We start from the raw sequence: 14,853 nt of genomic DNA, 5'->3' as shown, positions 1-14,853 counted from the left end.
TATGTATTAAGTATGTTTCTATATGTTTATCAGCCATCTGCTTACCATAAGCATAACACAAGCGAAAGCCTAGTATGGGATCGTGGCGTGTGTGAAACTTGTCCTGAAATATTTATTTATTTTATTATTAATTACTTTAAAATAATAACTACCTACATATTATAATTTTTTTTTATTTAATTAGGTATAGATTGTAACAGCTCTTGTGGTTCGATATAGGTAGGTAATATGCATTGATATTTACTATAAATTGAAACGCAAGGTCATAGGTACTATTTTTTTCGAATAAAATAAAGGAAAATCTGACTCTACCTAATGATGAAGGAAAAACTAATAAACAGGCGTAAGCACACTTTCATTGTTCTTAGTGCATTCGAATAGATTCTTTGCAATGATCTAATACTGAACAACACTGAATACGAGTTTTCGTTTACTCTAAAAATTCACGAAAGAATGCTCTTGCTCTAGCTCTATGTCCGTTTGATGTAAACGCAACGTTAGGTGCCTGATACGTAAACCGTCTTCCCACAAAAAGCTATAGACAGGGTTTATCTTTAAGCGCGGGTTCTCTTCTGGTTTTGTCGTATTTCACCTAAACAAAATATATTAAAGTGACAGATCCGTGGTTTAAAGTTAGACCACAATATACAGATACATATACAGTAAGGAAACTTCATACAAAATGTTCGAAATGGCTCCCCCCCCAGATTTTGAATGACAAAGATATGTACATAGTATAGAAAAGTGATGTCAATAACTTCACGTTAAATAAATATCGATTGTTTCAGTTTGTAGCCTAACTATATTTTTGGTTTCGGTATCTATTGTAAGTATTCTTTTAAAAAAATATTCATTCTACAGTTTTGACTTTTCTACGATTTTATTATATGTATCTAAGATATTAAAATCTATACATATAATAAAATCGTAGGAAAGTCAAAACTGTACATTGAATATTTTTTTAAAAGAATACTTGATCCATGATCTATAATCGATATAGAAGCCAAAAATATAGTTTTTAGAATTTTTGTCTGTTTGTCGGTTTGTCTGTTTGTCTGTTTGTCTGTATGTATTTCCGGGCTAATCTCAGAAAGTACTGCATAGATTTACTTCAAATTTTGCATGAATATTCCTAAGAGGTCGGGTGAGGATAGTTTAAACATATTATCATGATATCACCTTCGCGGGAGGAGCTGTGAACCTTTATTTTTCTTACATATTCCGTGTACTACGACAGCGTACAATCTAAAGACTCATGTTTAAATGTTGGTTTCGAGTAAGCCATGCTATTATCTAGCTTTACAAAATAAAAACTATGTCATTTACGTAATTTGGGCAGAGAAACAGTTTAATGAATTTAGTAGTATAAAGACAAATTTGAAACAGCGCCATCTATGAGATTTCGTAAAAATCAAATCAATTTACATGTTATCACTACTGAACAACTGTTGAAAATTAATAATTTAAATATAATCATGTTATTTATTTAACTCTTTAACCCATATCTTCCCTTCCCTATAAGGTGCGCTTATATTTCGTGTGAATATACTACATTTTTAAAAGTGAGGGTAACTAGATGTTTATTATTTTAAGTCAAACTAGACACAATTACAATTAATCTAATATTGATTGTGTTCATTGGTTACATTTTTAATCTTCGTGTTTTATAAATTTATAAAGAATAGAAAAAATTCGATCACGAGGCGGGACTCGAACCCACATAATTTCGTGATCGAATGTTTCTATTCTTTATAAATTTATTATTTATAAATTTATATTTATAAAGCATTTGAATAAATAAATAAATAAATAAATAAAATTAAAATAAATGTCATAAAACCAAAAATATCAAATTCAATCTTCGTGTTTTGTTAATTTTCACCATGCGTTCCCACAAAAGGTAAGTTGTTACTTTTATAGGTATTTATTTTTATAATGATAGCAATTCATGTTTTTTATTGGTTTTATAATGGTTTTATATTACACTTTTAGAATGAAATAATAAAATGATGAATTCTTTTTGACTTTTACAAGATTTTGAGGTGCGTTGGGAACAGTAGTTTGTTGATAAAATTTTATTTGTAAGTAGCTTTTTTTATTGATTTACAATTATTAACGTTTGATTTTTTATTTACAGATTCAATGTTCATAAAATTATATCGCCTTTGGAAGACTATTTCTGCTGACAATTTTACAACACCACTTGAAAATTGATGATTTGATGATGAAGATAGTGGCAGCAAGGATTAAGTGGAAATTAGTAATCATCCGCTTCGTCAATTTTTGACTGAAGTTAATGTCCAACGTATGGTTCAATCATTGGAAGTATCTCGGGTAATTTTGGAGGATATTTTTCAGGAAGGAGAGGAGGGGCAGCCAACCACATATCAAACTACTACGTTTTAGTACCGAAAAAAATGTTATTGCCAAATGAAACATAAATTTTGCACTCACAACTGTACAAGTTATGATTTTTATTCTGACTTTGCTGTTATCTGATTATAATATTTATCGTTATGACTATCGAGGTACCGACCGTACTGGGATGAGAGTACATGATATTATACCTACTCATCATCCAGGATTGCTTAGAGCATTTTCACACTGAAAAAGATGTTTTCTTTGAATCGTAGTTGCTTCATTTATTTATTTTTAATCATTTTACATAATATGTTTTATATTTGCCCATTTTCATTATATTTTATAAATAAAATGGAACCAACATAACTTTGTTGTATAGGTATCATTTCTCTATTAATAATCCGTAGGCATATTTTCCGAGCACCCCATTTAAGGTGCGGTCCTGAAATTATAAAAAGTTAATGTATACTTTTGCCTAATATAAGCTCAAGATCATTTTTAGATAAAAATAACAAAAAGAACTTATTTATTAAAATTTAGTAGATAAAAGAAATTATGTTACGATTTTATAAGAAAACACAGTATATTTATTAGGCGGCGGTGATCTCTTCCAGGCAAAAGATATTCATCAGCTCAATAAAATTGAATAGTTGTTGTTAGTTATTCTTTAAATTCACTGATTGTAATGAGCATTTCCGCATGCAAGTTGTATCGTAGTTTAGATATATCATAGTTTTGACACATTACAGTTCCAACAAAACCCTCAAATTTTTGAGCAGAGTTGAGCAAGATAATTTAAAAAATGTGCTGTGTTAAGTATTATAGAAAAGGTTAGTTCGTTGATAATTATCATTTCTTCATCATTTACATGGGTGTTGTTAAATGTTAGTAAAAATAAACTTTGACTGTTAATACTTTTGTTCAGTATTTACCTGTATGATTATTGCTTGGTAATTAATATGTATATTTTCATGTCGTATAGCTAATTATAAACATAAGTGTGATGTGAAACTAGCTGGATTTATTTTTAACCGACTTCAAAAAAAGGAGGAGGTTATCAATTCGGCCGGTATGTTTTTTTTTTTTTTTTTTTTTTTTTATGTATGTACACCGATTACTCCGTGGTTTCTGAACCGATTTACGTGATTCTTTTTTTGTTCGATGCGGGATGGTGTCGAATTGGTCCCATAAAAATTTTATTCGGATAGGCCCAGTAGTTTTTATTTTATGAGCATTTTTGTCTGTATTTGTAAATGTTGCAAGTGCAAGTTTGAAGTCGGTTGTTTTTAACGCAGTTATTGACTTGTTACACACTCACAGCCATATATTTTATATTAAAATAGTGTAAATCATAATATTTTTTCACAATTAAAAATATTTCCTTTTTTCTGATGGTGTTGGCATCGAATTAAACCGCGCTGTCGTTTCGTTCACTAAAAGTGATGTTATGAGGACCGAATATGTAGCCGCCTCAACTTACGGAAACGAGAGTAACCTGCGTTGTCTGTTAGTTATTGTATAGTCGAATTTAACGTTACATGGAAATTGGAATCTAAATATATTATGTATACTTAGGTATATTAAATCTGTACATGAAATATATTTCCTAAATAACTATCACGGGGTGATTAGGGATCGACACTGATGCCAAAGAAGCAAACAGTAAAATTTTTGTCCGTATAACCGGTATAGAAACAAAAACTACTCGACGGATTTAAACGAAACTTGGTACAATTATTTTTCATATTCCTGAGCAGAGCAGTAACTCCATTTTTAAGCTTTCGTCGCGTGTGCAACCTTAATGGTTAAAGCTACACAGAAATCATGTATGAAAGAAATGTTCTCCTTATTATATAAAAAATATCTCCCGACATCATAAATGTCTATCTTTTATGGTTGACTCACAATAACACGTGTAACTTCCGATAGCTTAGGAGTTCGAAGCTTTCTGATTATATTTGTCTATAACACTCTCAGTCCGTTTTAACTCAATTTTTATTTTCATGCATCAGTGCCACCTAAAAAATCTTTATCTCGAAATTCGAGCAAAGCTAAGAAAATGAGAAATAAGAGTTCTCAAGAATCGTTAGAGGTATACTCTAGGCCGAAAACAACACGTGTTATGCCGAGAACCTGAAACCGCTTCACAACGAGAATTGCGGCTCACAGCTGACCGCGAACGGCATGTACTATCCCGTGAGACCGAAACCTTCACTGAGAGGGTATAACGTCTCACAGCTGATCACGGCCGTCACATTTTATCTCGAGAATCTGAAACTTTTACTCAATATGAAGACCGTTTGACAAATGATAGGGTGCACCATAATATTATTCGATCTCTTGAAGATGAACATGAGCATAAGCAATGACTAGAGTAGGGACGCGAATATTACAATTAATTGAGACAAAAACGATTATTAAGTTTGTTTAATGAAAGATTAAGAATTGAAACTATTCGGTCTCTGGAAACGGACGAAAAGCGAGAGGCCCCTCTTACTGCAGACAGATTTCGCATAGTCTTAATGACTTAGAGGTAAACATAGAAGATCAATCTACGAATTCGGTGGTGGGGTCCGACAAATATAAAAGTGGGTTTTCTTATAACCTCACAATTGATTACAGATCATCTTCTGTATAGGCGATATTAACGTAGTATGTTATTTTTGTAATGCTTTAAAGTGGAGTAAGGAGTCGGCTTTCGTTTGAAGATACACCGGAACCTTTGAAATCACTACTTTTAGAGGAACATGACGTGCAATCTAAACAGTTCTTAGACAATATTCGCTCTTATAGTAGTGCGTTTCAAATGATCCTTTGGTGCTCAACAATTATCAGAAGGTCCTTTCATGCTTACTTTTAAGATACAAGGTCAAGTTTACCATTTGATAGGATCCCTTTTGCCTGAAGGCCAACCTAAGTTTCTTTAAATATATTTTGTATTCGACTACAACGAATAGTCGAATACAAGAATTATCAATATTTCTCGAATTTAAAACTGAACTCATTTCACAATTTTAGAACATGTTTCATCAGGTTAATTCGTATGTATGCAGTTTTAAATCGACATTAGAAGCTTTTCCTCAAGATGGTGATATTAATATAAGATTGTTATAAATGCCGATAGACGGACGTCTATCGGCACTCAGGAACTCCCTGGGCGTGTATAACGCCCAGGCCACAGTATTACAATTTTTCGCATATTTTCGCATAGCAAAGGAGGGGAACTCGCGGGGGGTCAAGTGACGCGGGCCACGTACCATTAACATGCTTAGTTTGTGGTACCGAGCGCGAAAGAAAGTCATCGTGTTTTTGTTTTGTTACTATGTAAACTAACGTAATTTAATACTTAGGTACATATTCTATAACGGTGCGCTCAAACTGTTAATCTACATTTAATTTAGATTATTATTTGAAATACTAAGTAATGTAGAATTTAAATCACATTCCTTCATGTTTTCCTCAGATTTTCAATTTTCTCCGATTTTAAGATTTTCAGAGTGTTCAATTTTAATGTAGTTAAATTTTATAAGAGACAATTAAGAACATTCAAAAATAAAGTGTCACGTATTTTTTTTAAACGACGAATGACCTAAAACGACGTAATCGCGGACGAAGTCGCGGGCAACAGCTAGTAAGTAATAACCATCACATAAATATGTCTTTATTCGAAAAAAAAATTACAAACTATTTACTGAAAAATACTTTCGTCTACTACGACTAATTCGGAATTTATTGTTAAATTTTAAGGTGTAAAATATTATCAATCTTATGAACAGTTTTTTTAAGTAACTTATGTTTAATTCGTTGTAAATTTATTCAGCCACTTTACAGTTTATGTGTTCTCTCAAAGCAGCAACGAAAATGTTATCCATTTTCTCGACATATTGAATAAAATCATCTGGTGGTATAATTGGTATAGTTGAATTCAAGCAGCCGAATATTGCGCAATTAGTACGTGGCATTTTTAAAATGATCGCCGAAATTAACTTATTTACAAGCACGTGTTCAAATTAAACTGAAATAATAATACATATATTTCACCAAAATGTTAAAACAATAAATACATAAAAGATAGATGAGATTAGATAATTATTGTATTTTTATCGATACGTGAAGTCAACAATTTGTCAAGCACTATGAGCCTGTCAAACTATTTTCTTTTTCATCCTAAAACAAAAAGGTTCTACGCTCGTATAATAATAATTTTAATTTATTTTTGCATATTTTGTGTTTTGTAATTTAATTTAATTTATCGTTTCAAAAATAATTTAGTAGGTATACCTACATACAAGTATTGTAATTTCTGGTTTAAAATAATTATTGAATATATGTATTATAAAAATATCAAGCATTATAAATAATTTAGGTACATTAAAATAACCTTCGGCGTCCATAACAAAACAAAATTTCGAAATATCTCAATGTTTGTCCTCAATGGACTGGATATGGATGGAATGGATAATAAAATTCGCACACCATGTGCAGTTCGATCCAACTTGAGAGATAGGATACGGGCGAAGCCGGGGCGGACCGCTAGTAGCACTGATAAAAACGTATTTACAAGGTGTATTAATTCGGATTGTTTGTTCTTGTAAATTCATATTTAGGCTACACCATTTTTGTATTTTAACGAGTTTTAATCTCAAAATGATCACAAAATCGACTGTGAAAAAAAAGCAAACAGAAATATACAGGCCGAATTGATAACCTCCTCCTTTATTTTTGAAGTCGGTTAAATATCAAAAAGGTAACAGCCCTATAGCTATAACAGTGCTTACGTCAAAATTTCATCGCAGGGGCTTAGTTTCCTAACTGTATGTACGTAGTATATATTATCTGTCAACTGTGGTTAGACTGTGTTTAAATTGTTTTGTAATACCAAGCCAAAAGTATAATTTACTTCCACCAAAAAATACCTATCTAGCGTATAGGTATATTAAGAAGAGCTGGAACGTCAACACATTTACACATTGCACATGTTAGGCCGGGAGATACTGACACAAAATTTCGGGTCATTTGTAACAGGATGGCGGTCTAGAGGGGTCTTAGTACGCAATGACAAAAAGAAAAATGATGGTCAGAACGCTGGTACCGGCGGACTAGTCGCGTGGGCGTTAGTCAAATTCGTCGGATAAATAGCGAAAGTCCAACGATTTGTAACACAAAAATTTTAGAATTTACCGATAGCCCTTAAAAAAGATGTAGGTAGGCGGTAGTGTCATGCCATACAGTTACGATGTGACTTACAGTCCGCCATACCGACGTGAATGCGTTGATTTAAAAAAAACAATTCAACCATTTGTACCGGCTCACTTTTGCACAGGTAACCATCGTCGTGCAGCCATTTACTAAAATCGCCATGCCATACTTTTCGGACGATTCCAAATGGTCGCCATACCGCGGAAAATCTGCAAATTTTTGAATTTTTTTTTCTCGCCAAACGATTTGTACCACCCTACATTTTTTTTTCAACAACTCCTGAATGATTATAAATAGAAGTGTGATAATGCCATACCTGTGGGAGGTGGCGAATGTGTATAAGATTTTTTTCTTATTGTAAGATTTTATTCGTAGTTTGAATGATTTGTAGCAGTATGGCACTAACTTTTCCCTCTATTAAAAGTATGGCAAATATAATAATGGTCACGTTGCATCATATACTTTCCAAAAATGCCGTACTGGTACAAATCGCCAATTCTTTTCATTTTTTTTACGTCTTGGCTTAAGTCTTACAATCATCCGCCCCATGTTTGCAATCTGCGATATTTTTTTTCTAGGTAGAATTGTATACAAACAAACAGAATATAATGATCCCATACTGTAAAAAATTATTTTACGTATTGTACAGTCGTATTTTTGAAACGTGACGAATAAATTAATTTTCAAGTATAGCAGCACTTTTTCCCCCTACTAGAAGTATGGCAAATATAATAATGGTCACATTTTATCAAATACTCTCCAAAAATCCAAATGCAATACTGGTACAAATTGTTTGGCGAAAAAAAATATTTTTTTTGCAGATTTTCGGCGGTATGTTGGCCATTTGGAATCGTCCGAAAAGTATGGCATGGCGATTTTCGTAAATGTCTGCACGATGATGATTACCTGTGCAAAAGTTAGCCTGGTACAAATGTTTGAATTGTTTTTTTTTTAATCAACGCATCGCGTCGGTATGGGGGGCTGTAAGTTACACCGGAAAAGTATGGCATGACACTACCGCCTACATCTTTTTTATGGGCTATCGGTGAATTCTAAAATTTTTGTGTTACAAATCGTTTGACTTTCGCTATTTATCCGACGAGTTCGACTAACGCCCACGCGACTAGTCCGCCGGTACCAGCGTTCTGAGTTCTGACCATCATTTTTCTTTTAGTCATTGCGTAATAAGACCTCTGTAGAACCGCCATTCTGTTACAAATGACCCGAAATTTTGTGTCAGTATCTCCCGGCCTATGTATGTGTCATATTTTGCAATTGTTTATAAATACAGGGTGATGTAATTGGTGTAGTACGAATATCTAAAAATCTATGAAGAATTTTGTGATACAGTAAATGGAAGAATTATAGACTATTTTACAGTATTTAATAAAATCATTTAATTTTTTGTTCATTTTCATTAGAAATGTCAATTTTTCTCACCAAGGTGGAAATTTGGATGATAAGGATCTTGTTAGAAAAATATAAATTTTGACTAAAATCGGCATTTTTTTTTTCAAAAATCAAATTACTAATTAATAATCAGAGTTATCACATTATTAAAAAAAATAAGCCAAACTATACACAATTTTTACCTACTTGATGCAATCCTCAAAAATCATGGACATAGTGTATTGCGCCTTCCACCATACCATCCAGAACTCAACCCAATAGAGTTACTATGGGGCATAATTAAAGGGAAAGTAGCATCACAAAATGTGAACTTTAACTTGAAAACTGTGGAAGAATTATTTAGAAAGGAAGCAAATGCTATTGGTCTGGATATGTTTAGTGACGTTTGGAGAAAGACGCGAGAACATGAGGAAAAATATATTCAATTAGAACCAAAAGTAGATAATTACACTGACTCATTTATAATAACATTAAGAAATTCCGACAACGAAACATCGAGTTCTTCGAGCGATGAAAGTTACAGTGAAGTAGAAGATTACGATTATGATTAAATAGGTTCTTCTTCTTCTCTATAGATACTGCTTTCTGAATTGGTGGTAAATGTTAAAACTGTTAAACTGTTATGACGATTCAAAAGTGCTTCTAGAAGAAGTCTAATTGTATAAATGTTTGAGTTTGAGTTTAAAACCAATAGTGTGAAAATTATACAATAAACATGTAACACATATTTGTTAGCGCGTATTGGTAGGTATTACGTACTTACTACAAATATAATATTTCTTAGATATCTTTACTCGACCAAAGTCAGGAATTTAATTATTATTTGATAATTGAATGATTATTAATACTTTTATCCAATTGATTATTATTAGAATAAATAATTAACTTCATCAATTGATTTACTTTTAAATTATAATTTTACAGGTAAATTATGAGAGCTTTCATAAGTAATTATATTTGCATATATATATATCTACAACGCACCCATTTTACAATTCAAGTCTAAAATGAAACTAGAGTCGCATTTATTTTTGAACATACTGTAAGTGAAATTGCATAAGTGTGAGTACTGTGAACATGCCAGCTTTCCCTAATTGACCGATACTCTAGCGTACTCGTTGTAGCGTACTGAAACACTGATAGATTATGTCAATATTTTTACCAGTGGCTTTAGAGCACTATAAAGATAATCTTGATTTCATATTGCCATCTATTAATAAAAATTGAACTGACGAATCACAATATATATAATCATATATGTATAATTAACGTGTAACAAGCGCCTTACATTCAGAAGAAATTATTTTTACACGCTTTATATTAGCTTCACCTGTATGTTTGTAACCGACTTCTTTAGGCGCGATTTTAACCCACTTTAAACGGCCAGATTTCGTTCAAACTTTGTAGATTTATTGAGGACCGATGACAATACACTAATTTGATAAAAAATTTCTATTTTTTAGTTCGGTTTTCTATAAAAAGCGTGTTTTTTAGTTTTTTTTAACTATTATTATTATTTATGGCTAATTTTCTGTGATGTTTTAAAAAAAAAAAAAAGGGTGGTACTCGGGGACTGCCGCGGTAAAGCTATTGTATGCTATGCATTCAAGCCACACCTCCGTGTCCGTCGGAGTGGGGAGCGTGAGGTTTTTTCGTTACGGAATTTCTCGATTCGGTCCCCGCGCTCAAGGCCCGCTATAGAAGCTATGTAATAGCTTAACAAGAGACCACATTTTTTTTACTTATGCTGAAATCTGATTCGGGGCTGATTTGAAGCTGCTAATAAAATTATTATTATTATCAGTATCTAGCCTCGAATCTGCCCTAATCTGCCTAATAATATGCCGTGTTTTCCAATTACAGCACTAGAGCGCATTATGCGGCATAATGCTTAACGTTGAATGTTCCAACTACAGCAACGCTTCGCACAATCGAGCACTCTTAAAAGTAATGCGCGTGAATTGATGCGTGCAATCGAATTTATCGGTAGTAATTATTAATTGTTGGAAAAAAAATTAAAGCTTTCGTTTCATTGTAGTTTTTTCGAAATAATCAAAGTTAATTCAAATTGTGTTAAAAAAATAAATATAAGTATGGATGAAGGTACAAACATGAAAAAAATGTTAATGAAATAATCAAAATCCAAATTTTTAAAAATAACCGTAAATATTTTTCAACCAATTATTATGTATTTCTTTACACATTAATGAGGTTATTGCTAAATCTATGAATATTTTTCACGTGTTTTAGTTTCACGTTCCAATTAAGCATCAGCACAATTCGGCATTGTGCGCCACTGAGTCGCATTATGCTCAGTAATTGGAAAACAGCCATCGTTAATACCTCAGAGGAATTATCCTCTGAGGTTAATACCATCTGTGGCACTCAATTGTCTGGTGGTCATTTTGTACTCAGTAGATTAAAAAAAATCAAATCTGTCAATGTGTCTGTCAACAGTCAACTACCTGTCTATCATTGTCATTGCTTTCTATTTAGATTTTGGAAGCGGATTTTTATCCGAATTGTTTTAAAAATGGTTCAAGGCGGTGGTGAACCCGATGATAATCTTTTTAGGAGTTTTGCGAGTGCCATGTACAATACAATAGATGCACCGGTAACATGGTTTAGAGGTATGTTTTCTTCTAATGACAGCTTCCAATGTTATGTAAGCTAGACTCTAATATTTTATTCTAATCTGCAGAAAAAGTAGTCGAACCTAATCAAAAGAAGTATCCGTGGTATCACCAACAGTTCCGCCGTGTACCCACTATCGATCAGTGCTATAGCGACGATGTTGTATGTGACTTCGAAGCGAACACTCAATTTAAAAGAGATAGGTTAGTATTCATGCAACCCTATTCATAAATTGTTTAGCGATCTATTGCAGTAATATTTATTTAGATAATATTAACATAAGCTAATATAATTATAATAAAAATAATTAAAGAATTAATTACTTATATCAATAGTAATTTTTTAGGGCTGTGGACTCCGAAATTTTAAACATACTTCGCATGCGATTTGAAGATTGCATGATTTACGAAAAACCAGATCATGAAGTGAAATGCAAACCTCTCTGGGAAAAATATAAGGATGCTGAAGAAGCCTGGTTTATTAAATGTAAGTTTAATAGTTATTAAATATTGTTAAACGAAACCTTCGAAACAAGCTAAACAATCAAATTCATTCAATCAATGTCCAATCAGTATATGTACAGGTAAATTAGCTTGGAGAAATTTTTGCATATGTAGTGGTGTGTATATTACTCAGATCTTAGAGCGCGTTTCCACTATATCGTTCTGGCCTATACAAAAATGTTTCGATATCCTAACATTACTATTTAACTTTATACTTATTCCTAGCAACACTTTTGTTTTCAATAAAAACAAGTTTTTATTTGAAAGAAAATCGTTTTGACTTTATAAAAAAAAATATATCATTCAATTTTACGTCCTTGAGCAAACGACAAGGCGACTACCGTGAAACAATAAAATATCGTGTCCATAATAATTTGTTTCATAATTAATATTTGACCATAATAATTACGAAACAAAACAAATAAATAAATCGTCACTTGATAGTGGAAAGTGGAAACACGCACAAAACCAGAATAAACCAGTTTACGCTGTCCGCAGGTGCCACGTGCAGTCGTTTGGTAGCGTTAGAACATAAAGCACATTTCATTCAAAAATTATAATTATTATGTACGTAGTTTAATTGATAAATTTTGTATTTGTTGATTGTTGTTATTATTTGTTATTATTGTTATAATATTTGTTGAAGTGAATTACATGTCCCGCAGCCGGAGGCCCCAAATGAAAACTCAGATGTACTTAAAAACTACATTTAATAGCTAAAATGAGACTTTTACACCCATGTCTGCACGATGCAGACCGGAGTTAAAGAATGAATTTATACAGTTTAATAATTATAAAGACGTAAGCTTGGATGCTATAAGGGAAATCGCATCCACATTCTATTCCCGTGCGAACGGCGTATTCAGCAGTTTTGTATGAAGGCAGGGCCATAACTAGTGTTTAATTTGTGTGTAAGTGTTGTAACTTTATATTGTTAATTCAATATGGCTCCAGTGTTAAAACATGGTCGAGGCAAGTCTTTGACTTCTCAAACTAAAGAATTAAACTTTAAATGTCGTTTCTTTTTCAGGTTAGTAAATTTTTCATTTTAGTAACATTGTTAATGTAAAAGTTATATGTATGTTAAATGTGCAAATATTAAAATAAAGTCTCATCTTTTTCAGAGGAGAAACACATATAGTTTAATTTAAAATCCCTTATATATACAGGGTTACTTGTAAAACACCGGCAACCTCGCAGGACAAGATAGCTAACATCATAAGTAACAACATTTCGACTTTTGATAATTTGTTAGATTTTATTTTCATACAAAAATAAATATTCATTTAATTTTCCGTCTGAATATTATAAACTCTACGCCTCCCAAAAATTACGTAAACAAAAAGCGAACGAGAGGGGGAAGGGGGCGTCGCGTCGTCCATCCGATAATTAATAGAACATAGACTTACAAATGTAAGGAGAGTACAATAAAAGTTTAAAAAATCATTTAAAAATAATTTATTGCGTTATGCCAAAAGTCGTAGAACAAATGTTGTTATTTATGATGTTAGCTATCTTGTCCTGCGAGGTTGCTGGTGTTTTACAAGTAACCCTGTATAAAATAAAAACTAAAAATAAAATGTTGTTTTATTTTATTTGCTGACCATACACTACTACAAACGCAAAAATTTCTCCAAGCTAATTTACCTGTATGTACTATAATGATTTCATTTCTTACTGAATGAAGGCAGTAAAAACTTAACTAAATGAACCTTATTAAAAATTATTTAATTTTAGTGTAAAAACAAAAAATTTAGGATAAATATTGAGACTTACCTTTTTCTAAAGTAAAACGCCAAATGTGCGCTGGACAGTAGTTGCAATTATAAGATTGCAAAATGCTCAATCATCCATGCCTTCATATGCAGCTTCCCAAATAACTTATGAAAATCAAATGTCTCATCATCAAACAGAATTAGTATTCATGCCTATAAAATAAGAATTTTCCAAATTGGTCCTAGCATCTTTGAGTATTCGAGAAACATATTCTTTTAAACATCTTTCCACCAATAATGTGCTAGGGAAATGTGTCCTGCGAGGATGTATATGCAAGGAAAATATGTGGTACTGAAATGTGTTGAAATGTCTTCAATTTCCTTTTCAAAATTATAGAACTAATAAACATACCTCGAACACATCTGTCACTTGTTTTGTATGTGTAAAAAACCTAGCACCACTGAGCCGTTTCCATCAGAGCGAGGCGAGGTACATGAAGCGATATGATTGGTTCTTTAAAAACACATTCCTCGCTACACATCCTTGCACATTATTGTTGGAAAAGCACCTTTATGCCGAAATTAATGTACTTAACAAAAATAAATAACATTTTATATATTGCATAAGTAAGTATACAAACACCAAAAATGAAAAAAAAAAATGTTGGCCATATCTAAAGTAAGCTCTAGGAAAAATTACATTGATTTATTACCATACCTAAGTGAACTGCATTCAAAGTAAATTAGTGACTAGAAACAGCACTCCATACATAATACGAGGAATTATATTCGGGAATACAAGTTAAAACATATTATAATGCCCTAAACAGATGGTGACCTGGGCGCATACGGCGACGCCCGCAAAGCTTACATGAAGCAGAAACATCGCATGATCTGGGAGAGGCGTCACGGACCCCTGTCTGAACAGACTAAGTGAAGAGAGTGCGAAGAAATGAAATAAACCATAAGTAGCTAAATAATGTTCATTGCAGTAATAAATTGTTATAGCATTTTTCTGTTTTTTTTTTATA

General features: G+C 32.3%; 1 protein-coding gene across 1 annotated transcript; it reads left to right on the top strand.

Moving 5' to 3' along the window:
* Positions 1–11,411: 11,411 nt before the first annotated feature.
* ND-PDSW (NADH dehydrogenase (ubiquinone) PDSW subunit) lies at positions 11,412–14,834 on the top strand. The gene is made up of 4 exons (XM_090104588.1): positions 11,412–11,600; positions 11,672–11,807; positions 11,951–12,090; positions 14,653–14,834. The coding sequence occupies exons 1-4, from the start codon at positions 11,504–11,506 to the stop codon at positions 14,757–14,759; spliced, it is 480 nt and encodes a 159-aa protein (XP_089960714.1). The 5' UTR covers positions 11,412–11,503; the 3' UTR covers positions 14,760–14,834.
* The last annotated feature ends 19 nt before the right edge of the window (positions 14,835–14,853 follow it).

Source organism: Colias eurytheme, chromosome 8 (genome assembly GCF_061535395.1).
Source record: "Colias eurytheme isolate Ceu_HAF_F1 chromosome 8, ilColEury1 Martin Lab GWU primary, whole genome shotgun sequence".
NCBI lineage: Eukaryota > Metazoa > Arthropoda > Insecta > Lepidoptera > Pieridae > Colias > Colias eurytheme.
The sequence above is the reverse complement of the archived record's forward strand: the minus strand, read 5'-3'. Positions and strand labels throughout refer to the sequence as shown.

Coding starts and splice junctions, on each gene's coding strand:
- ND-PDSW (XM_090104588.1), top strand. CDS start 11,504: ATGGTTCAAGGCGGTGGTGAACCCGATGATAATCTTTTTAGGAGTTTT. Junction 11,808..11,950: donor ACTCAATTTAAAAGAGATAG/GTTAGTATTCAT, acceptor GTAATTTTTTAG/GGCTGTGGACTCCGAAATTT. Junction 12,091..14,652: donor AGAAGCCTGGTTTATTAAAT/GTAAGTTTAATA, acceptor TGCCCTAAACAG/ATGGTGACCTGGGCGCATAC.